Source organism: Oncorhynchus masou, chromosome 6, assembly GCF_036934945.1.
Source record: "Oncorhynchus masou masou isolate Uvic2021 chromosome 6, UVic_Omas_1.1, whole genome shotgun sequence".
Lineage (NCBI taxonomy): Eukaryota > Metazoa > Chordata > Actinopteri > Salmoniformes > Salmonidae > Oncorhynchus > Oncorhynchus masou.
This window is the reverse complement of record NC_088217.1, coordinates 10,949,307-10,972,498: the sequence shown is the minus strand read 5'-3', so window position 1 is coordinate 10,972,498 and position 23,192 is coordinate 10,949,307. Positions and strand designations below refer to the sequence as shown.

The window sequence follows — 23,192 nt, the reverse complement described above, 5'->3', positions numbered from 1 at the left end:
GTCCTGTTGGAAGGTGAACCTTTGTCCCAGTCTGAGATGCTGAGCTGCGTTGTCTAGGCCTGTGTGCTTAGGCTCTTTGTCCTGTTGGAAGGTGAACCTTTGTCCCAGTCTGAGATGCTGAGCTGCGTTGTCTAGGCCTGTGTGCTTAGGCTCTTTGTCCTGTTGGAAGGTGAACCTTTGTCCCAGTCTGAGATGCTGAGCTGCGTTGTCTAGGCCTGTGTGCTTAGGCTCTTTGTCCTGTTGGAAGGTGAACCTTTGTCCCAGTCTGAGATGCTGAGCTGCGTTGTCTAGGCCTGTGTGCTTAGGCTCTTTGTCCTGTTGGAAGGTGAACCTTTGTCCCAGTCTGAGATGCTGAGCTGCGTTGTCTAGGCCTGTGTGCTTAGGCTCTTTGTCCTGTTGGAAGGTGAACCTTTGTCCCAGTCTGAGATGCTGAGCTGCGTTGTCTAGGCCTGTGTGCTTAGGCTCTTTGTCCTGTTGGAAGGTGAACCTTTGTCCCAGTCTGAGATGCTGAGCTGCGTTGTCTAGGCCTGTGTGCTTAGGCTCTTTGTCCTGTTGGAAGGTGAACCTTTGTCCCAGTCTGAGATGCTGAGCTGCGTTGTCTAGGCCTGTGTGCTTAGGCTCTTTGTCCTGTTGGAAGGTGAACCTTTGTCCCAGTCTGAGATGCTGAGCTGCGTTGTCTAGGCCTGTGTGCTTAGGCTCTTTGTCCTGTTGGAAGGTGAACCTTTGTCCCAGTCTGAGATGCTGAGCTGCGTTGTCTAGGCCTGTGTGCTTAGGCTCTTTGTCCTGTTGGAAGGTGAACCTTTGTCCCAGTCTGAGATGCTGAGCTGCGTTGTCTAGGCCTGTGTGCTTAGGCTCTTTGTCCTGTTGGAAGGTGAACCTTTGTCCCAGTCTGAGATGCTGAGCTGCGTTGTCTAGGCCTGTGTGCTTAGGCTCTTTGTCCTGTTGGAAGGTGAACCTTTGTCCCAGTCTGAGATGCTGAGCTGCGTTGTCTAGGCCTGTGTGCTTAGGCTCTTTGTCCTGTTGGAAGGTGAACCTTTGTCCCAGTCTGAGATGCTGAGCTGCGTTGTCTAGGCCTGTGTGCTTAGGCTCTTTGTCCTGTTGGAAGGTGAACCTTTGTCCCAGTCTGAGATGCTGAGCTGCGTTGTCTAGGCCTGTGTGCTTAGGCTCTTTGTCCTGTTGGAAGGTGAACCTTTGTCCCAGTCTGAGATGCTGAGCTGCGTTGTCTAGGCCTGTGTGCTTAGGCTCTTTGTCCTGTTGGAAGGTGAACCTTTGTCCCAGTCTGAGATGCTGAGCTGCGTTGTCTAGGCCTGTGTGCTTAGGCTCTTTGTCCTGTTGGAAGGTGAACCTTTGTCCCAGTCTGAGATGCTGAGCTGCGTTGTCTAGGCCTGTGTGCTTAGGCTCTTTGTCCTGTTGGAAGGTGAACCTTTGTCCCAGTCTGAGATGCTGAGCTGCGTTGTCTAGGCCTGTGTGCTTAGGCTCTTTGTCCTGTTGGAAGGTGAACCTTTGTCCCAGTCTGAGATGCTGAGCTGCGTTGTCTAGGCCTGTGTGCTTAGGCTCTTTGTCCTGTTGGAAGGTGAACCTTTGTCCCAGTCTGAGATGCTGAGCTGCGTTGTCTAGGCCTGTGTGCTTAGGCTCTTTGTCCTGTTGGAAGGTGAACCTTTGTCCCAGTCTGAGATGCTGAGCTGCGTTGTCTAGGCCTGTGTGCTTAGGCTCTTTGTCCTGTTGGAAGGTGAACCTTTGTCCCAGTCTGAGATGCTGAGCTGCGTTGTCTAGGCCTGTGTGCTTAGGCTCTTTGTCCTGTTGGAAGGTGAACCTTTGTCCCAGTCTGAGATGCTGAGCTGCGTTGTCTAGGCCTGTGTGCTTAGGCTCTTTGTCCTGTTGGAAGGTGAACCTTTGTCCCAGTCTGAGATGCTGAGCTGCGTTGTCTAGGCCTGTGTGCTTAGGCTCTTTGTCCTGTTGGAAGGTGAACCTTTGTCCCAGTCTGAGATGCTGAGCTGCGTTGTCTAGGCCTGTGTGCTTAGGCTCTTTGTCCTGTTGGAAGGTGAACCTTTGTCCCAGTCTGAGATGCTGAGCTGCGTTGTCTAGGCCTGTGTGCTTAGGCTCTTTGTCCTGTTGGAAGGTGAACCTTTGTCCCAGTCTGAGATGCTGAGCTGCGTTGTCTAGGCCTGTGTGCTTAGGCTCTTTGTCCTGTTGGAAGGTGAACCTTTGTCCCAGTCTGAGATGCTGAGCTGCGTTGTCTAGGCCTGTGTGCTTAGGCTCTTTGTCCTGTTGGAAGGTGAACCTTTGTCCCAGTCTGAGATGCTGAGCTGCGTTGTCTAGGCCTGTGTGCTTAGGCTCTTTGTCCTGTTGGAAGGTGAACCTTTGTCCCAGTCTGAGATGCTGAGCTGCGTTGTCTAGGCCTGTGTGCTTAGGCTCTTTGTCCTGTTGGAAGGTGAACCTTTGTCCCAGTCTGAGATGCTGAGCTGCGTTGTCTAGGCCTGTGTGCTTAGGCTCTTTGTCCTGTTGGAAGGTGAACCTTTGTCCCAGTCTGAGATGCTGAGCTGCGTTGTCTAGGCCTGTGTGCTTAGGCTCTTTGTCCTGTTGGAAGGTGAACCTTTGTCCCAGTCTGAGATGCTGAGCTGCGTTGTCTAGGCCTGTGTGCTTAGGCTCTTTGTCCTGTTGGAAGGTGAACCTTTGTCCCAGTCTGAGATGCTGAGCTGCGTTGTCTAGGCCTGTGTGCTTAGGCTCTTTGTCCTGTTGGAAGGTGAACCTTTGTCCCAGTCTGAGATGCTGAGCTGCGTTGTCTAGGCCTGTGTGCTTAGGCTCTTTGTCCTGTTGGAAGGTGAACCTTTGTCCCAGTCTGAGATGCTGAGCTGCGTTGTCTAGGCCTGTGTGCTTAGGCTCTTTGTCCTGTTGGAAGGTGAACCTTTGTCCCAGTCTGAGATGCTGAGCTGCGTTGTCTAGGCCTGTGTGCTTAGGCTCTTTGTCCTGTTGGAAGGTGAACCTTTGTCCCAGTCTGAGATGCTGAGCTGCGTTGTCTAGGCCTGTGTGCTTAGGCTCTTTGTCCTGTTGGAAGGTGAACCTTTGTCCCAGTCTGAGATGCTGAGCTGCGTTGTCTAGGCCTGTGTGCTTAGGCTCTTTGTCCTGTTGGAAGGTGAACCTTTGTCCCAGTCTGAGATGCTGAGCTGCGTTGTCTAGGCCTGTGTGCTTAGGCTCTTTGTCCTGTTGGAAGGTGAACCTTTGTCCCAGTCTGAGATGCTGAGCTGCGTTGTCTAGGCCTGTGTGCTTAGGCTCTTTGTCCTGTTGGAAGGTGAACCTTTGTCCCAGTCTGAGATGCTGAGCTGCGTTGTCTAGGCCTGTGTGCTTAGGCTCTTTGTCCTGTTGGAAGGTGAACCTTTGTCCCAGTCTGAGATGCTGAGCTGCGTTGTCTAGGCCTGTGTGCTTAGGCTCTTTGTCCTGTTGGAAGGTGAACCTTTGTCCCAGTCTGAGATGCTGAGCTGCGTTGTCTAGGCCTGTGTGCTTAGGCTCTTTGTCCTGTTGGAAGGTGAACCTTTGTCCCAGTCTGAGATGCTGAGCTGCGTTGTCTAGGCCTGTGTGCTTAGGCTCTTTGTCCTGTTGGAAGGTGAACCTTTGTCCCAGTCTGAGATGCTGAGCTGCGTTGTCTAGGCCTGTGTGCTTAGGCTCTTTGTCCTGTTGGAAGGTGAACCTTTGTCCCAGTCTGAGATGCTGAGCTGCGTTGTCTAGGCCTGTGTGCTTAGGCTCTTTGTCCTGTTGGAAGGTGAACCTTTGTCCCAGTCTGAGATGCTGAGCTGCGTTGTCTAGGCCTGTGTGCTTAGGCTCTTTGTCCTGTTGGAAGGTGAACCTTTGTCCCAGTCTGAGATGCTGAGCTGCGTTGTCTAGGCCTGTGTGCTTAGGCTCTTTGTCCTGTTGGAAGGTGAACCTTTGTCCCAGTCTGAGATGCTGAGCTGCGTTGTCTAGGCCTGTGTGCTTAGGCTCTTTGTCCTGTTGGAAGGTGAACCTTTGTCCCAGTCTGAGATGCTGAGCTGCGTTGTCTAGGCCTGTGTGCTTAGGCTCTTTGTCCTGTTGGAAGGTGAACCTTTGTCCCAGTCTGAGATGCTGAGCTGCGTTGTCTAGGCCTGTGTGCTTAGGCTCTTTGTCCTGTTGGAAGGTGAACCTTTGTCCCAGTCTGAGATGCTGAGCTGCGTTGTCTAGGCCTGTGTGCTTAGGCTCTTTGTCCTGTTGGAAGGTGAACCTTTGTCCCAGTCTGAGATGCTGAGCTGCGTTGTCTAGGCCTGTGTGCTTAGGCTCTTTGTCCTGTTGGAAGGTGAACCTTTGTCCCAGTCTGAGATGCTGAGCTGCGTTGTCTAGGCCTGTGTGCTTAGGCTCTTTGTCCTGTTGGAAGGTGAACCTTTGTCCCAGTCTGAGATGCTGAGCTGCGTTGTCTAGGCCTGTGTGCTTAGGCTCTTTGTCCTGTTGGAAGGTGAACCTTTGTCCCAGTCTGAGATGCTGAGCTGCGTTGTCTAGGCCTGTGTGCTTAGGCTCTTTGTCCTGTTGGAAGGTGAACCTTTGTCCCAGTCTGAGATGCTGAGCTGCGTTGTCTAGGCCTGTGTGCTTAGGCTCTTTGTCCTGTTGGAAGGTGAACCTTTGTCCCAGTCTGAGATGCTGAGCTGCGTTGTCTAGGCCTGTGTGCTTAGGCTCTTTGTCCTGTTGGAAGGTGAACCTTTGTCCCAGTCTGAGATGCTGAGCTGCGTTGTCTAGGCCTGTGTGCTTAGGCTCTTTGTCCTGTTGGAAGGTGAACCTTTGTCCCAGTCTGAGATGCTGAGCTGCGTTGTCTAGGCCTGTGTGCTTAGGCTCTTTGTCCTGTTGGAAGGTGAACCTTTGTCCCAGTCTGAGATGCTGACCTGCGTTGTCTAGGCCTGTGTGCTTAGGCTCTTTGTCCTGTTGGAAGGTGAACCTTTGTCCCAGTCTGAGATGCTGAGCTGCGTTGTCTAGGCCTGTGTGCTTAGGCTCTTTGTCCTGTTGGAAGGTGAACCTTTGTCCCAGTCTGAGATGCTGAGCTGCGTTGTCTAGGCCTGTGTGCTTAGGCTCTTTGTCCTGTTGGAAGGTGAACCTTTGTCCCAGTCTGAGATGCTGAGCTGCGTTGTCTAGGCCTGTGTGCTTAGGCTCTTTGTCCTGTTGGAAGGTGAACCTTTGTCCCAGTCTGAGATGCTGAGCTCTCAGGTTTTCATCAAGAATGTCTCTGTACTTTGCTCCGTTCATCTTTGCCTCGATCCTGACAATTCTCCCAGTCCCTGCTGCTGAAAAACATCCCCACAGCATGATGCTGCCACCACCATGCTTCACCGTAGGGATGGTGCAGGGTTTTCCTGACACCAGAGAATTTTGTTTCTCAATGTCTTGAGAGGTTTTAGGTGCCTTTTGGCAAACACCAAGCCGACAACCATGTGCCTTTTACTGAACAGTGGCTTCCGTCTGGCCATTCTACCATAAGGCCTGATTGCTTTATGGTAGAGTTGTCCTTCTGGAAGGTTCTCCCATCTCCACAGAGGAACTGAAGAGCTCTATCAGAGTGATCATCTGGTTCTTGGTCACCTCTCTGACAAAGGCCCTTCTCCCCTAATTGCTCAATTTGGCCGGGCGGCCAGCTCTAAAAAGAGTCTTGATGGTTCCAAACTACTTCCATTTAAGGATGATGGAGGCAACTGGGTTCTTGGGGACCTTCAATGCTGCTGACATTTTTTGGTACCCTTCACCAGATCTGTGCCTCGACACAATCCTGTCTCAGAGCGCTATGGACAATTCCTTCAACCTCATGGCTTGGTTTTTGCTCTGACATACACTATCAATGTGGGGCGTTATATAGACAGGTGTGTGCCTTTTCAAATCATATCCAATCAATAGAATTTACCACAGGTGGACTCCAATCAAGTTGTAGAAACATCTCAAGGATGATCAATGGAAACAGGATGCACCTGAGCTCAATTTCGAGTCTCTTAGCAAAGGGTCTGAATACTTATGTAAATGAGGTATTTCAGATGTATTTATTTTTAATAGAAATTTGCAAAAATTTAAATAAATAAAAAACTGTTTACGCTTTGTCATTATGGGGTATTGTGTGTAGATTGCTGAGGGTTATTATTTTTTTAATCTATTTTAGAATAAGGCTATAAGGGCTATGAATACTTTACAAAGATACTGTAAGACTAAGATTTTTTTCAAAGCACTTTGCTGTCTTGTGAATAGTAGTGGAAGTGAATGTAGGCCCTGTTTTCGGTTTGCTGAAGTAACAGAAGAATCAGAAAGGAGTTCTAGAACCAGTCTCTTTCTGTTTCTCAGACCTTATTGAATTATCTCAAGTCATTATTTATATTTGATGTGCTCAGGAAGGGAGCAGTTTAACCAGGAAGTGCCAGATAAGTCAAAAACGTCGACGGGTAGGATACTGTAAATGCTTCATCATCATCAGGACGTGGAGGGAGTGTTTTAGTCATTGTAGCTGTCAGTTTGTCTGGTCATTGTAGCTGTCACTGGACATGTCCTCCGTGTGACAGAGTCAGAGACTGTCTGTTTATTTTAGTGTCGTTGCTTCAAAGTGTTCATCTCTGACCTTGGCTTACAGTGCTCCCTGTCTGTTTCTGTGTCTTACTGCTACTGTAAATAGTAGATCATGTCTTACTGTTACTGTAGAAGAGTAGATCATGTCTTACTGTATAAGAGTATATCACGTCTTACTGTAGAAGAGTATATCATGTCTTACTGTAGAAGAGTAGATCATGTCTTACTGTAGAAGAGTAGATCATGTCTTACTGTAGAAGAGTAGGTCGTGTCTTACTGTAGAAGAGTAGGTCGTGTCTTACTGTAGAAGAGTAGATCATGTCTTACTGTAGAAGAGTAGATCATGTCTTACTGTTACTGTAGAAGAGTAGGTCATGTGAAAGTACACAACTCCTAGTTTTCCATACAAAGGCACAAACACTTGCACACATTGAAAGGAGAATAGTCTCGAGTTGCCACACTTCCAAGTATCATTTTCCTTCAGTTATTGATTTTCTGATAGATTGTGAAAACCAGAAATCGAGGTTCATAAGAGGTAAACTAGGAAGTCAGAGTATTTACCAGTTATTATAGGGAGCTCCTATAAATTATTTCTGCCGTTTTAACGCAACATATAAATGTGTATCTGCATCCAATATCTAACAGTATTCCAGAATTTCCCTGTAACATTTCTGTTATGACCCAGTTGCTGTGACAACCTCCTGGTTCGTTATGACCCAGTTGCTGTGACAACCTCCTGGTTCGTTATGACCCAGTTGCTGTGACAACCTCCTGGTTCGTTATGACCCAGTTGCTGTGACAACCTCCTCCTGGTTCGTTAGGACCCAGTTGATGTGGTAACCTCCTCCTGGTTTGTTAGGACCCAGTTGCTGTGGTAACCTCCTGGTTCGTTATGACCCAGTTGCTGTGGTAACCTCCTGGTTCGTTATGACCCAGTTGCTGTGGTAACCTCCTCCTGGTTCGTTAGGACCCAGTTGCTGTGGTAACCTCCTGGTTCGTTATGACCCAGTTGCTGTGGTAACCTCCTGGTTCGTTAGGACCCAGTTGCTGTGGTAACCTCCTCCTGGTTCGTAAGGACCCCGTTGCTGTGGTAACCTCCTCCTGGTTCGTTAGGACCCAGTTGCTGTGGTAACCTCCTGGTTCGTTATGACCCAGTTGCTGTGGTAACCTCCTCCTGGTTCATTAAGACCCAGTTGCTGTGGTAACCTCCTCCTGGTTCGTTATGACCCAGTTGCTGTGGTTACCTCCTCCTGGTTCGTTATGACCCAGTTGCTGTGGTAACCTCCTTGTTGAATTGCAGGACTTTCCCATCATGTTCATCCATCACCTAGCAACAGTGAGCCTGATCAGTTTCTCCTACGCTAACAACATGCTACGTGTCGGGAGCCTGGTGATGTGTGTCCACGATGCATCAGACTTCATACTGGAGGTCAGTGGGTATGGACGGACACACGCACGCACGCACACACACACACACACACACACACACACACACACACACACACATACACACACACACACACACACAGGCTCAGTTCCAGTGTCCACATTTACAAACTAGCATACTACTTAGAATGAGTTGGCCATGCATTTTCAGCGATATGCTAGTGTGGATACTGGAATGTCTTATCTCTCATGAAGAAGGACCTTCTGTTGTGACATGGAACATTCAGTCAGACACAGAAACTAGTAGGTGCATTCAATTATATCAAGCTTTTTCTACTCCTCTTTTTCAGGCAGCCAAGCTGGCCAACTACGCCAAGTACCAGCGCTTGTGTGACTTCCTGTTTGTTCTGTTTGCAGTAGTCTTCTTCATCACACGGCTCGTCATCTACCCTCTACGGTGAGTGAACTTCTATGGTTGTCATCTCCCCTCTACGGTTAGTGAACTTCTATGGTTGTCATCTACCCTCTACGGTGAGTGAACTTCTATGGTTGTCATCTACCCTCTACGGTTAGTGAACCTCTAGGGTTGTCATCTACCCTCTACGGTTAGTGAACCTCTATGGTTGTCATCTACCCTCCTCAGTTAGTGAAACTCTATGGTTGTCATCTCCCCTCTACGGTTAGTGAACCTCTATGGTTGTCATCTACCCTCTACGGTTAGTGAACCTCTATGGTTGTCATCTCCCCTCTACGGTTAGTGTACCTCTATGGTTGTCATCTACCCTCCTCAGTTAGTGAAACTCTATGGTTGTCATCTCCCCTCTACGGTTAGTGAACCTCTATGGTTGTCATCTCCCCTCTACGGTTAGTGAACCTCTATGGTTGTCATCTACCCTCTACGGTTAGTGAACCTCTATGGTTGTCATCTACCCTCCTCAGTTAGTGAAACTCTATGGTTGTCATCTACCCTCTACAGTTAGTGAAACTCTATGGTTGTCATCTACCCTCCTCAGTTAGTGAACCTCTATGGTTGTCATCTACCCTCCTCAGTTAGTGAACCTCTATGGTTGTCATCTCCCCTCTACGGTTAGTGAAACTCTATGATTGTCATCTACCCTCCTCAGTTAGTGAAACTCTATGATTGTCATCTACCCTCCTCAGTTAGTGAAACTCTATGGTTGTCATCTACCCTCCTCAGTTAGTGAACCTCTATGGTTGTCATCTACCCTCCTCAGTTAGTGAACCTCTATGGTTGTCATCTACCCTCTGTGGTTAGTGAAACTCTATGGTTGTCATCTACCCTCTGTGGTTAGTGAAACTCTATGGTTGTCATCTCCCCTCTACAGTTAGTGAAAATCTATGGTTGTCATCTACCCTCTGTGGTTATTGAAACTCTATGGTTGTCATCTACCCTCTGTGGTTAGTGAACCTCTATGGTTGTCATCTCCCCTCTACGGTGAGTGAACCTCTATGGTTGTCATCTCCCCTCTACAGTTAGTGAAAATCTATGGTTGTCATCTACCCTCCTCAGTTAGTGAACCTCTATGGTTGTCATCTACCCTCTGTGGTTAGTGAAACTCTATGGTTGTCATCTACCCTCTGTGGTTAGTGAAACTCTATGGTTGTCATCTCCCCTCTACGGTTAGTGAACCTCTATGGTTGTCATCTACCCTCTACGGTTAGTGAACCTCTATGGTTGTCATCTACCCTCTGTGGTTAGTGAACCTCTATGGTTGTCATCTCCCCTCTACGGTGAGTGAACCTCTATGGTTGTCATCTCCCCTCTACGGTTAGTGAACCTCTATGGTTGTCATCTACCCTCTACGGTTAGTGAACCTCTATGGTTGTCATCTACCCTCTGTGGTTAGTGAACCTCTATGATTGTCATCTACCCTCCTCAGTTAGTGAAACTCTATGGTTGTCATCTCCCCTCTACGGTTAGTGAACCTCTATGGTTGTCATCTACCCTCTGTGGTTAGTGAACCTCTATGATTGTCATCTACCCTCCTCAGTTAGTGAACCTCTATGGTTGTCATCTACCCTCCTCAGTTAGTGAAACTCTATGGTTGTCATCTCCCCTCTACGGTTAGTGAACCTCTATGGTTGTCATCTACCCTCTATGATATGTGCAACACTGGGGTGTATCCACTTGGAACCAAATGGAAGTAAATGGGCTGAAACAGGGAGGCGCCTACCTGAATACATCCCAGTTACCATCTACCCTCTATGGTTACCCATCTACCCTCTATGGTTATCCATCTACCCTCTATGGTTATCCATCTACCCTCTATGGTTACCCATCTACCCTCTATGGTTATCCATCTACCCTCTATGGTTATCCATCTACCCTCTATGGTTACCCATCTACCCTCTATGGTTATCCATCTACCCTCTATGGTTATCAATCTACCCTCTATGGTTATCCATCTACCCTCTATGGTTATCCATCTACCCTCTATGGTTATCCACCTACCCTCTATGGTTACCCACCTACCCTCTATGGTTATCCATCTACCCTCTATGGTTATCCATCTACCCTCTATGGTTATCCATCTACCCTCTATGGTTATCAATCTACCCTCTATGGTTATCCACCTACCCTCTATGGTTATCCATCTACCCTCTATGGTTATCCATCTACCCTCTATGGTTATCAATCTACCCTCTATGGTTATCCACCTACCCTCTATGGTTATCCATCTACCCTCTATGGTTATCCATCTACCCTCTATGGTTATCAATCTACCCTCTATGGTTATCCATCTACCCTCTATGGTTATCAATCTACCCTCTATGGTTATCCATCTACCCTATATGGTTATCAATCTACCCTCTATGGTTATCAATCTACCCTCTATGGTTATCCACCTACCCTCTATGGTTATCCATCTACCCTCTATGGTTATCCTTCTACCCTCTATGGTTATCCATCTACCCTCTATGGTTACCCATCTACCCTCTATGGTTATCCATCTACCCTCTATGGTTATCAATCTACCCTCTATGGTTATCCACCTACCCTCTATGGTTATCCATCTACCCTCTATGGTTATCCTTCTACCCTCTATGGTTATCCATCTACCCTCTATGGTTATGGTTATCCATCTACCCTCTATGGTTACCCATCTACCCTCTATGGTTATCCATCTACCCTCTATGGTTATCCATCTACCCTCTATGGTTATCCATCTACCCTCTATGGTTATCCTTCTACCCTCTATGGTTATCCATCTACCCTCTATGGTTATGGTTATCCATCTACCCTCTATGGTTACCCATCTACCCTCTATGGTTATCCATCTACCCTCTATGGTTATCCTTCTACCCTCTATGGTTATCCATCTACCCTCTATGGTTATGGTTATCCATCTACCCTCTATGGTTATGGTTACCCATCTACCCTCTATGGTTATCCATCTACCCTCTATGGTTATGGTTATCCATCTACCCTCTATGGTTACCCATCTACCCTCTATGGTTATCCATCTACCCTCTATGGTTATCCTTCTACCCTCTATGGTTATCCATCTACCCTCTGTGGTTATGGTTACCCATCTACCCTCTATGGTTATGGTTATCCATCTACCCTCTATAGTTATCCTTCTACCCTCTATGGTTACCCATCTACCCTCTATGGTTATCCATCTACCCTCTATGGTTATCCTTCTACCCTCTATGGTTACCCATCTACCCTCTATGGTTATGGTTACCCATCTACCCTCTATGGTTATCCTTCTACCCTCTATGGTTATGGTTATCCATCTACCCTGTATGGTTATGGTTACCCATCTACCCTCTATGGTTATCCTTCTACCCTCTATGGTTATGGTTACCCATCTACCCTCTATGGTTATGGTTATCCATCTACCCTGTATGGTTATGGTTATCCATCTATCCTCTATGGTTATCCATCTACCCTCTATGGTTATCCATCTACCCTCTGTGGTTATGGTTATCCATCTACCCTCTATGGTTATCCATCTACCCTCTATGGTTATCCATCCACCATCTATGGTTACCCATCTACCCTCTATGGTTATCCATCTACCCTCTGTGGTTATGGTTATCCATCTACCCTCTATGGTTATCCATCTACCCTCTATGGTTATCCATCCACCATCTATGGTTACCCATCTACCCTCTATGGTTATCCTTCTACCCTCTGTGGTTATGGTTACCCATCTACCCTCTATGGTTATCCATCTACCCTCTATGGTTATCCATCTACCCTCTATGGTTATCCATCTACCCTCTATGGTTATCCATCTACCCTCTATGGTTATCCATCTACCCTCTATGGTTACCCATCTACCCTCTATGGTTACCCATCTACCCTCTATGGTTACCCATCTACCCTCTATGGTTACCCATCTACCCTCTATGGTTACCCACCTACCCTCTATGGTTATGGTTATCCTTCTACCCTCTATGGTTATCCATCTACCATCTATGGTTATGGTTATCCATCTATCCTCTATGGTTATCCATCTACTCTCTATGGTTACCCATCTACCCTCTATGGTTATCCTTCTACCCTCTATGGTTATCCATCTACCCTCTATGGTTATGGTTATCCATCTACCCTCTATGGTTACCCATCTACCCTCTATGGTTACCCATCTACCCTCTATGGTTACCCATCTACCCTCTATGGTTACCCATCTACCCTCTATGGTTACCCACCTACCCTCTATGGTTATGGTTATCCATCTACCCTCTATGGTTATCCATCTACCATCTATGGTTATGGTTATCCATCTATCCTCTATGGTTATCCATCTACCCTCTATGGTTACCCATCTACCCTCTATGGTTATCCACCTACCCTCTATGGTTATCCATCTACCCTCTATGGTTATGGTTACCCATCTACCCTCTATGGTTATGGTTACCCATCTACCCTCTATGGTTATGGTTATCCATCTACCCTCTATGGTTATAGTTATCCATCTACCCTCTATGGTTACCCATCTACCCTCTATGGTTAGTGCAGCACAGCCTTCTATGGTTATCATCTGCCTTCTATGGTTAGCCTTTGTCTGTCTGCCAGGTCTCCCTTGGGAAACGTCCTGGTTAATGGGACTTTCCGGTTAACTAAAGGTTAAATAACATTCAGCAGAACTATAGTGCATTCGGGAAGAGTATTCAGACCTCTTGACATTTAGTTACGTTACACCCTTATTCTAGAATGGATTCAGTACTCAGTACTTTGTTGAAGCACATTCGGCAGTGATTACAGCCTCAAGTCTTCTTGGGTATGATGCTACAAGCTTGGCACACATGTATTTCAAATCTAATTTTAATGGTCACATACACATGGTAGCAGATGTTATTGCAAGTGTAGCGAAATGCTTGTTTGGGGAGTTCCTCCCATTATTCTCTGCAGATCCTCTCAAGCTCTGTCAGGTTTAATGGGGGGCGTCACTGCACAGATATTTTCAAATCTCTCCAGAGATGTTCGATCGGGTTGAAGTCCGGGCTCTGGTTGGGCCACTCAAGGACATTCAGAGACTTGTCTTTGCTGTGTGCTTAGGGTTGTTGTCCTGTTGGTGGGTGAACCTTTGACCCAGTCTGAGGTCCTGAGTGCTCTGGAGCAGGTTTTCATCAAGGACCTCTCTGTACTTTACTCTGTTCATCTTTCCATCGATCCTGACTAGACTCCCAGTCCCTGCTGCTGAAAAACATCCCCACAGCATGATGCTGCCACCACCATGCTTCACCGTAGGGATGGTGCCAGGTTTCCTCCAGATGTGACGCTTGGCATTCAGGCCAAATAGTTCAATATTGGTTTCATCAGACCAGAGAATCTTATTTCTCATGGTCTGAGAGTCTAGCTTCCTTTTGGCAAACTCTAAGCGGGCTGTCATGTGCCTCTTACTGAGGAGTGGCTTCTGTCTGGCCACTCTACCATAAAGGCCTGATTGGTGGAGCGCTGCATAGACGGTTGTCCTTCTGGAAGGTTATCCCATCTCTACAGAGGAACTCTGGAGCTCTGTCAGAGTGACCATCGTATTCTTGGTCACCTTCCTGACCAAGGCCCTTCTCCTCCGATTGCTCAGTTTGGCCGGGCGGCCAGCTCTAGGAAGAGTCTTGGTGGTTCCAAACTTCTTCCATTTAACAATGATGGAAACCACTGTTTTCTTAGGGACCTTCAATGCTGCAGACATTTTTTGGTACCCTTCCACTGATCTGTGCCTCGACACAATCTTGTCTCTGAGCTCTACAGACAATTCCTTCAACCTCATGGCTTGGTTTTTGCTCTGACATGCACTGTCATCTGTGGGACCTAAAATATACAGTTGTGTGCCTTTCCAAATCATGTCCAATCATTTGAATTTACCACAGGTCGACTCCAATCAAGTTGTAGAAACATCTCAAGGATGATCAATGGAAACAGGATTCACCCGAGTTCAATTTGGAGTCTCATAGCAAAGGGTCTGAATACTTATGTAAATAAGGTATTTCTGTTTTTTATGTTATCCAAGCAGATAAAGTAGGCAGGAAGCCTAGCGGTTAGAGAGGTGAGCCAACAACTGAAGGGTTGCCAGTTCGAATCCCAGGTCAAACGGATATAATCTGTCAGGAAGTGAGCTGGCCAGTATGCTAGTTCCGTGCACCTCTCCAAAAACATGTATGTGTGTCATTCGTAGGGGATGGATAAAGTATGGCTGTCTGGTTGCTCTCCGTGTGTGTGTGTGTGTGTGTGTGTGTGTGTGTGTGTGTGTGTGTGTGTGTGTGTGTGTGTGTGTGTGTGTGTGTGTGTGTGTGTGTGTGTGTGTGTGTGTGTGTGTGTGTGTGTGTGTGTGTGTGTGTGTGTACATCATTCTGTGCACATCTTAATTCATGGTGTGATACTTCCTATGTTCCAGGATCCTGAACACAACGTTGTTTGAGAGCTGGGAGATCATTGGTCCATACCCTTCCTGGTGGCTCTTCAACTCCCTACTGCTGGTGCTACAGGTGCTGCACGTCATTTGGTCCTACCTCATAGCCGGGATTGCCTACAAAGCCTTGGTTCGAGGAAAGGTGAGTGGGATGTAGGACTGGTACAGGTTAGATGTAGACAGGTGAGTGGGATGTAGGACTGGTACAAGTTAGATGTAGACAGGTGAGTGGGATGTAGACTAGGTACAGGTTAGATATAGACAGGTGAGTGGGATGTAGGACTGGTACAGGTTAGATGTAGACAGGTGAGTGGGATGTAGGACTGGTACAGGTTAGATATAGACAGGTGAGTGGGATGTAGGACTGGTACAGGTTAGATATAGACAGGTGAGTGGGATGTAGGACTGGTACAAGTTAGATGTAGACAGGTGAGTGGGATGTAGGACTGGTACAGGTTAGATATAGACAGGTGAGTGGTATGTAGGACTGGTACAGGTTAGATGTAGACAGGTGAGTGGGATGTAGGACTGGTACAGGTTAGATGTAGACAGGTGAGTGGGATGTAGGACTGGTACAGGTTAGATATAGACAGGTGAGTGGGATGTAGGACTGGTACAGGTTAGATATAGACAGGTGAGTGGGATGTAGGACTGGTACAAGTTAGATGTAGACAGGTGAGTGGGATGTAGGACTGGTACAGGTTAGATATAGACAGGTGAGTGGTATGTAGGACTGGTACAGGTTAGATGTAGACAGGTGAGTGGGATGTAGGACTGGTACAGGTTAGATATAGACAGGTGAGTGGGATGTAGGACTGGTACAGGTTAGATGTAGACAGGTGAGTGGTATGTAGGACTGGTACAGGTTAGATGTAGACAGGTGAGTGGGATGTAGGACTGGTACAGGTTAGATATAGACAGGTGAGTGGGATGTAGGACTGGTACAGGTTAGATATAGACAGGTGAGTGGTATGTAGGACTGGTACAGGTTAGATGTAGACAGGTGAGTGGGATGTAGGACTGGTACAGGTTAGATATAGACAGGTGAGTGGGATGTAGACTAGGTACAGGTTAGATGTAGACAGGTGAGTGGGATGTAGGACTGGTACAAGTTAGATGTAGACAGGTGAGTGGGATGTAGGACTGGTACAGGTTAGATGTAGACAGGTGAGTGGGATGTAGGACTGGTACAGGTTAGATGTAGACAGGTGAGTGGGATGTAGGACTGGTACAAGTTAGATGTAGACAGGTGAGTGGGATGTAGGACTGGTACAGGTTAGATGTAGACAGGTGAGTGGGATGTAGGACTGGTACAGGTTAGATGTAGACAGGTGAGTGGGATGTAGGACTGGTACAAGTTAGATGTAGACAGGTGAGTGGGATGTAGACTAGGTACAGGTTAGATATAGACAGGTGAGTGGGATGTAGGACTGGTACAGGTTAGATGTAGACAGGTGAGTGGGATGTAGGACTGGTACAGGTTAGATGTAGACAGGTGAGTGGGATGTAGGACTGGTACAAGTTAGATGTAGACAGGTGAGTGGGATGTAGACTAGGTACAGGTTAGATGTAGACAGGTGAGTGGGATGTAGGACTGGTACAAGTTAGATGTAGACAGGTGAGTGGGATGTAGGACTGGTACAGGTTAGATATAGACAGGTGAGTGGGATGTAGGACTGGTACAGGTTAGATGTAGACAGGTGAGTGGGATGTAGGAGTGGTACAGGTTAGATATAGACAGGTGAGTGGGATGTAGGACTGGTACAGGTTAGATATAGACAGGTGAGTGGGATGTAGGACTGGTACAAGTTAGATATAGACAGGTGACTGGGATGTAGGACTGGTACAGGTTAGATATAGACATGTGAGTGGGAGTTCAGAGCCTGTATGAGGTCAGGGCCTGTATGAGGTCAGGGCCTGTATGAGGACAGGGCCTGTATGAGGTCAGGGCCTGTATGAGGACAGCGTCTCAGATTAGAAGTGCTGATCTAGGATCAGGTCCTTCCTGTTCATATAATCATATTCATTATGATCTAAAAGACACAGCTCATGCTATATCAGCAATGTTACTGGGAGACTGTTGTGAATACAGGCCCAGACTTTGAGACTGTTGTGAATACAGGCCCAGACTTTGAGACTGTTGTGAATACAGGCCCAGGCTTTGAGACTGTTATGAATACAGGCCCAGGCTTTGAGACTGTTGTGAATACAGGCCCAGACTTTGAGACTGTTGTGAATACAGGCCCAGACGTTGAGACTGTTGTGAATACAGGCCCAGACTTTGAGACTGTTGTGAATACAGGCCCAGGCTTTGAGACTGTTGTGAATACAGGCCCAGACTTTGAGACTGTTGTGAATACAGGCCCAGACGTTGAGACTGTTGTGAATACAGGCCCAGACTTTGAGACTGTTGTGAATATAGGCCCAGACTTTGAGACTGTTGTGAATACAGGCCCAGGCTTTGAGACTGTTGTGAATACAGGCCCAGACTTTGAGACTGTTGTGAATACAGGCCCGGACTTGAGAAACGCAGGAGTGGAAATTTCATAATGTCAGACCTCAGCTCAGGCTATAGTGAGTAAATAATACCTGTTGCATGTTGGAGGCTATGGAAGAACTATGGAATAAAAACTGTTTCTTATCTGTTCATACCTTTTCTTTCTCTTGTTCTCTCTGCAGAGATGGCTCTTTTATTTTCTCTCTGGGGTGAGAGAGATCCTCATATCTTTCCATCTGTCTTTCTCAGCTGAGTCTTCCTCCTCCACTGCTCTTTTCCTTGCTTGCCCTGTCTATCTGATGACTATATATATATTTCTCTGCTCTCTGCAGTAAGTATTCTATTTACAGTGCCTTGCGAAAGTATTCGGCCCCCTTGAACTTTGTGACCTTTTGCCACATTTCAGGCTTCAAACATAAAGATATAAAACTGTATTTTTTTGTGAAGAATCAACAACAAGTGGGACACAATCATGAAGTGGAATGACATTTATTGGATATTTCAAACTTTTTTAACAACTCAAAAACATGAAAAATTGCATGTGCAAAATTATTCAGCCCCTTTACTTTCAGTGCAGCAAACTCTCTCCAGAAGTTCAGTGAGGATCTCTGAATGATCCAATGTTGACCTAAATGACTAATGATGATAAATACAATCCACCTGTGTGTAATCAAGTCTCCGTATAAATGCACCTGCACTGTGATAGTCTCAGAGGTCCGTTAAAAGCGCAGAGAGCATCATGAAGAACAAGGAACACACCAGGCAGGTCCGAGATACTGTTGTGAAGAAGTTTAAAGCCGGATTTGGATACAAAAAGATTTCCCAAGCTTTAAACATCCCAATGAGCACTGTGCAAGCGATAATATTGAAATGGAAGGAGTATCAGACCACTGCAAATCTACCAAGACCTGGCCGTCCCTCTAAACTTTCAGCTCATACAAGGAGAAGACTGATCAGAGATGCAGCCAAGAGGCCCATGATCACTCTGGATGAACTGCAGAGATCTACAGCTGAGGTGGGAGACTCTGTCCATAGGACAACAATCAGTCGTATATTGCACAAATCTGGCCTTTATGGAAGAGTGGCAAGAAGAAAGCCATTTCTTAACGATATCCATAAAAAGTGTTGTTTAAAGTTTGCCACAAGCCACCTGGGAGACACACCAAACATGTGGAAGAAGGTGCTCTGGTCAGATGAAACCAAAATTGAACTTTTTGGCAACAATGCAAAACGTTATGTTTGGCGTAAAAGCAACACAGCTCATCACCCTGAACACCCTATCCCCGCTGTCAAACATGGTGGTGGCAGCATCATGGTTTGGGCCTGCTTTTCTTCAGCAGGGACAGGGAAGATGGTTAAAATTGATGGGAAGATGGATGGAGCCAAATACAGGACCATTCTGGAAGAAAACCTGATGGAGTCTGCAAAAGACCTGAGACTGGGACGGAGATTTGTCTTCCAACAAGACAATGATCCAAAACATAAAGGAAAATCTACAATGGAATGGTTCAAAAATAAATATATCCAGGTGTTAGAATGGCCAAGTCAAAGTCCAGACCTGAATCCAATCGAGAATCTGTGGAAAGAACTGAAAACTGCTGTTCACAAATGCTCTCCATCCAACCTCACTGAGCTCGAGCTGTTTTGCAAGGAGGAATGGGAAAAAAATTCAGTCTCTCGATGTGCAAAACTGATAGAGACATACCCCAAGCGACTTACAGCTGTAATCGCAGCAAAAGGTGGCGCTACAAAGTATTAACTTAAGGGGGCTGAATAATTTTGCACGCCCAATTTTTCAGTTTTTGATTTGTTAAAAAAGTTTGAAATATCCAATAAATGTCGTTCCACTTCATGATTGTGTCCCACAAAAAAATACAGTTTTATATCTTTATGTTTGAAGCCTGAAATGTGGCAAAAGGTCGCAAAGTTCAATGGGCCGAATACTTTCGCAAGGCACTGTATGCCTTCATTTACTTTTCCCCCCAAACAATGTGGTTGTCATCTTTGTGACATTTTGACCTGCAATGGGTTGCATATGAAGAGATCATGTTATTAATTTATGTGTAATTTACCTATGAAAATAAGGTGCATTATTCATTCAACCATGTTTCCAGGATGTCAAGCACGTCGTTCACTTTGAATTGTAACCTTGTATTTCTCTGTCTGTCAGGTGTCTAAGGATGACCGCAGTGACGTGGAGAGCAGCTCGGAGGAGGAGGCTGACACCAACAGAACCAATGACAGGGGTGTTAAAATGGCTTTCTCTCCTAAGGCAGAGAACGGCACCAACGGCCACGCCGTCACCACTAAAAGCTGGCCACAGATACGCACCAGCAGCAGGTGATAGAGGAGCCTGCCGTCTGATTCACACTATAGGGCCGAGCCAGGTCAAATATGTCTGGCGTGGTTACACTGCGCATCCACTATTTGTCGGAACTGTGCTGGAAAGGACAATATCAGAGCCAGTACTGTTCGGGTCGGCCCTATAGTGAGAATTAGGCATATCTGTGCGGCCTTTCCACTACTAGTTTATCCTATCCTAGATTACATCTTGAAGGGCTTTTCCAGCCTCATCCAGTTCCCTGTACGTTTTAACTTAGTTTCTTCATTCATCTAACTCTTAATTAAAATGTATTCTTCAGAACTAACAATGATCGATGACTATGACAGCATACGATGGATGAATAGACACACTACTGTGACCCATAGAATCAAAACTGATGAAATGAAGAGGGGAAAAAAGTGCATTCCCTGATGTCAAGTGAATGGGTCTGTAGATATTTGCGGTACCTTAGGAACATAGAATGTTTGCATGTATTCCATTTGTTTAATGTGATGCTGCAGTTTGCCTGAGATTCTCCTCTGTCCGTTTTATTGGTCAGGTGGACTTGAGTTACTACTGTGTATTTTAAGAACTAATTGTTCAGTTACTTTGTTTCTGGTCAGTTCTGTTCACTGTTTCTATCTTATTAATATGCGACCAATGTTTATTGAATGTTTAACATTTTTTTTAATGTCTTTGGTATTAAAAAAAAATGCATATGAATTTAAATATGAAGAAGCCAACAGAATCCTCTTCAGTGGAGAGCATCCATAGATGTGGTGTGTATTAGGGCTAATAATGTGAGTGTTGAGTACAGAGACAAAAATAGATGTTTATTTGTGTAAGATGTTTTTATTCATGTTAACAGTTGGTACATAACCTTGAAGATCCCACCACACAAACTATGATTCAGTGTGATCTGAGCAAGTTATGATAAGAGACTGATTTGACATTTAGTTTAGGCTGGAAGGAGTCAGTCAACCCTCTGCCCCTTCTCCTTTTAGCAGACAAATTATGAAGTTGACAGTAAATGAAGAGTAGATTCTCCTTTACTCATCTGGGCAGCACACAAAACTTCCACACCCAAATAGTTATCACATAAAAGTCCCATGGGAGGAACAGAAATGTCCATGATTTTGTGGACAAACCATTCAGTTCCAGTCCTCTATGGCTTGAGGACCTCCACGTCTTGGTTTTCTGCCGCTACCTGCAGCTCTTTTTGCTTGTTCATGTAGCGGTATCCCCGCATGGTGCACAGGTATCCCCCGTAGAGTGTCAACAGCATCATCGAGGCAGAAAACCCCCGATATCCGAAGTCGGCGAGTCGCTTTGCGGTGGTCAACATGATGATGGTGTTCCTGAGGAAGTTATATCCAGCAACGACAAGTTGTAGTACAACTAAGGGTAGCTACATACATCTAATTATTTACTCGTGTTTAATAATGTGTTGCACAGATAACAAAATGTCAACATTTCAACAACAAAAAGTATAACATCGGATGTTAGTCAAATTCAGGGTATCTGATGTAATTTAGCTAGGTTAGCTAGCTATCAAGGTTAGCAAGCTTTTATCAACACATTGAATAAAACGTTTTAAATTACTGCTATGTAAATTGCATTGTCGCTTACCTTGTAAAATATGACAGTCAGATTATTGATACCCTTCTCAATGTCAACACACCTGGCTAGCTAACTTCTTCCGTAACTGAAAACAACGGAGTCTTGTGAGGGTCAAAAGTCGTTCGGTTCTTGAGTAATCAGCAGTGGGAGGAGCGGTATAGAAGTTCTGTAGATTTTTTCTAGGTCGGACGTATTTTGATGCTGCACACGTGGGAACAACGATGGCCACATGTGGAGCAGAGAGTGAAGTTCTGGATGAAAAAGATGATCCCGGTGCAGCACCGTACGGCAATTTTATAAACTATTACACATTCAACCCACCAGAGAACCGTCTAAGCCTCATTCCGACAACACTTATTCAGGATTTGGGGTATGGCAAGGATAGCAGTGAAACCATTTTGTTGCTGGATGTCGGTTGCAATTCAGGGGTAAGCTAAAGCTAGCTAAGATAGCCACAGAAAGAGATTTAATCATGTTAGCCATCCTTTACAAACTGATCCACCACCCACACACATTAAGACAACAATTACCGAGTTTCATCATCGGTCTTTGAGTTAGATGTCTGTCACTAAAGTATTTTCTCTCATCTATCCATGTGTAATATATTACAGGACCTGACAGTGGCATTGTACAGACACCTTCAACAGAGAGTCTTGTCTGAAGACTCTACAACACCACCCGACACTGATCTCCAACTCCTCGGCTTTGACCTGGACGAATCCCTGATCCTCCGGGCCCAACAGACCAACCCTTTCCCCCAGAGCATCTCTTTCATTCCCTTAGACATCACTGAGGATGCTTCTAGCCAGACCCAGCTACAGGACTACCTGAGACAACATGGCGGCTTCCGCTTCCACCTCTCCCTGTGCCTGGCTGTTACCATGTGGGTCCACCTGAACCACGGAGACGCTGCCCTACTGGGGCTCCTCTCCCGGCTGGCCTCCGTCAGCCAACATCTCCTCCTGGAGGCCCAGCCCTGGAAGTGCTACCGTTCGGCGGCCCGGAGGCTGAGGAAGCTAGGGCGGTCTGACTTTGACCACTTCAAGGAGTTAAAGATCAGAGGAGATGTGGCAGAACGAGCCAGGGAACACTTAGAGAAACACTGTGGGATGACACTGATGCAGTGTTTCGGTAGTACCAGCTGGGATCGTAGACTGCTCCTCTTTAGGAGAAGAGACACGGTTGACCTACATTTATCCCAGTAGATAAAATGACTGGACTTGTAGTATATGTTATGATGATTGTCTTGAAGGAGTCATCTGAAAACATTTGAAAATGTCTTCCTTGACAATGAAGTGACAAGGTCCTAAGGAAATATGTATCTGTGCAGTGAAGGAACTCCAGATTCTGATCTTTAAGTGCAGTGAAGGACCAGTATGTTGTTTGCACACTAGGAGGCAATAATACTCTGTTACTACTTGTATTACCACCATACCTAGTCTATGCTTTCAGCTATGCATTTAACTGATCTTACTCGATTTTCTTCTTAATAGCGTATATGTTCTGGCAAACAATTATGAATGAACTGTGTGTGTGTGTGTGTGTGTGTGTGTATGAGAAATGAATTTAATATTTTATTTTTGGCGATGTTTAAAAATAAGAATGAATAAAGCCCATGAATTTACTACTCCAATGCATCATATCTCTTCAAATAACACGCCCCCCCTTTCCTCAGAGACCTCTCTCTCTCAAAGTTCATATTAAATGAATAGACAAGAAGCAGGTGGTGTCCTATTTGTTTTGACCTCATGATAACCATTCTGTCGTTGCCTGAGGATCTTTTTGTATTTACATTATAGGCCTTGAGTACTCTCTTGTTCTTTATTTAAAAACTTCTACACGATCCCATGTGTTACAGCAAGTTACAAGAGCTTTGTTTAAAAAAAAAAACGTAATATTTTACATTAACATGAAATGACCAGTTGAAACTGCAAGTTTGTTCTTTCTG

General features: G+C 45.9%; 3 protein-coding genes across 3 annotated transcripts in view; 2 read left to right on the top strand and 1 right to left on the bottom strand.

The window, feature by feature from the left end:
- The window catches only part of cers5 (ceramide synthase 5), a 64,528-nt gene extending 44,175 nt beyond the window's left edge, over window positions 1-20,353 (top strand). The window contains exons 7-10 of the mRNA XM_064967521.1: window positions 7,835-7,963; window positions 8,271-8,377; window positions 14,790-14,946; window positions 19,472-20,353. Of these exons, the coding sequence (XP_064823593.1) occupies window positions 7,835-7,963; window positions 8,271-8,377; window positions 14,790-14,946; window positions 19,472-19,645 (567 nt within the window). The 3' untranslated portion in view covers window positions 19,646-20,353. The remainder of the gene's footprint in view (window positions 1-7,834; window positions 7,964-8,270; window positions 8,378-14,789; window positions 14,947-19,471) is intronic.
- Window positions 20,354-20,456: 103 nt separating this feature from the next.
- On the bottom strand, window positions 20,457-20,969 carry LOC135541349 (cytochrome c oxidase assembly protein COX14 homolog). The gene has a single exon (XM_064967524.1). The coding sequence runs from the start codon at window positions 20,967-20,969 to the stop codon at window positions 20,790-20,792; it is 180 nt and encodes a 59-aa protein (XP_064823596.1). The 3' UTR covers window positions 20,457-20,789.
- Window positions 20,970-21,427: 458 nt separating this feature from the next.
- LOC135541348 (pre-miRNA 5'-monophosphate methyltransferase) lies at window positions 21,428-22,871 on the top strand. The gene is made up of 2 exons (XM_064967523.1): window positions 21,428-21,672; window positions 21,856-22,871. The coding sequence occupies exons 1-2, from the start codon at window positions 21,466-21,468 to the stop codon at window positions 22,447-22,449; spliced, it is 801 nt and encodes a 266-aa protein (XP_064823595.1). The 5' UTR covers window positions 21,428-21,465; the 3' UTR covers window positions 22,450-22,871.
- Window positions 22,872-23,192: the final 321 nt, after the last annotated feature.

Coding starts and splice junctions, on each gene's coding strand:
- LOC135541349 (XM_064967524.1), bottom strand. CDS start 20,969: ATGTTGACCACCGCAAAGCGACTCGCCGACTTCGGATATCGGGGGTTT.
- LOC135541348 (XM_064967523.1), top strand. CDS start 21,466: ATGGCCACATGTGGAGCAGAGAGTGAAGTTCTGGATGAAAAAGATGAT. Junction 21,673..21,855: donor ATGTCGGTTGCAATTCAGGG/GTAAGCTAAAGC, acceptor AATATATTACAG/GACCTGACAGTGGCATTGTA.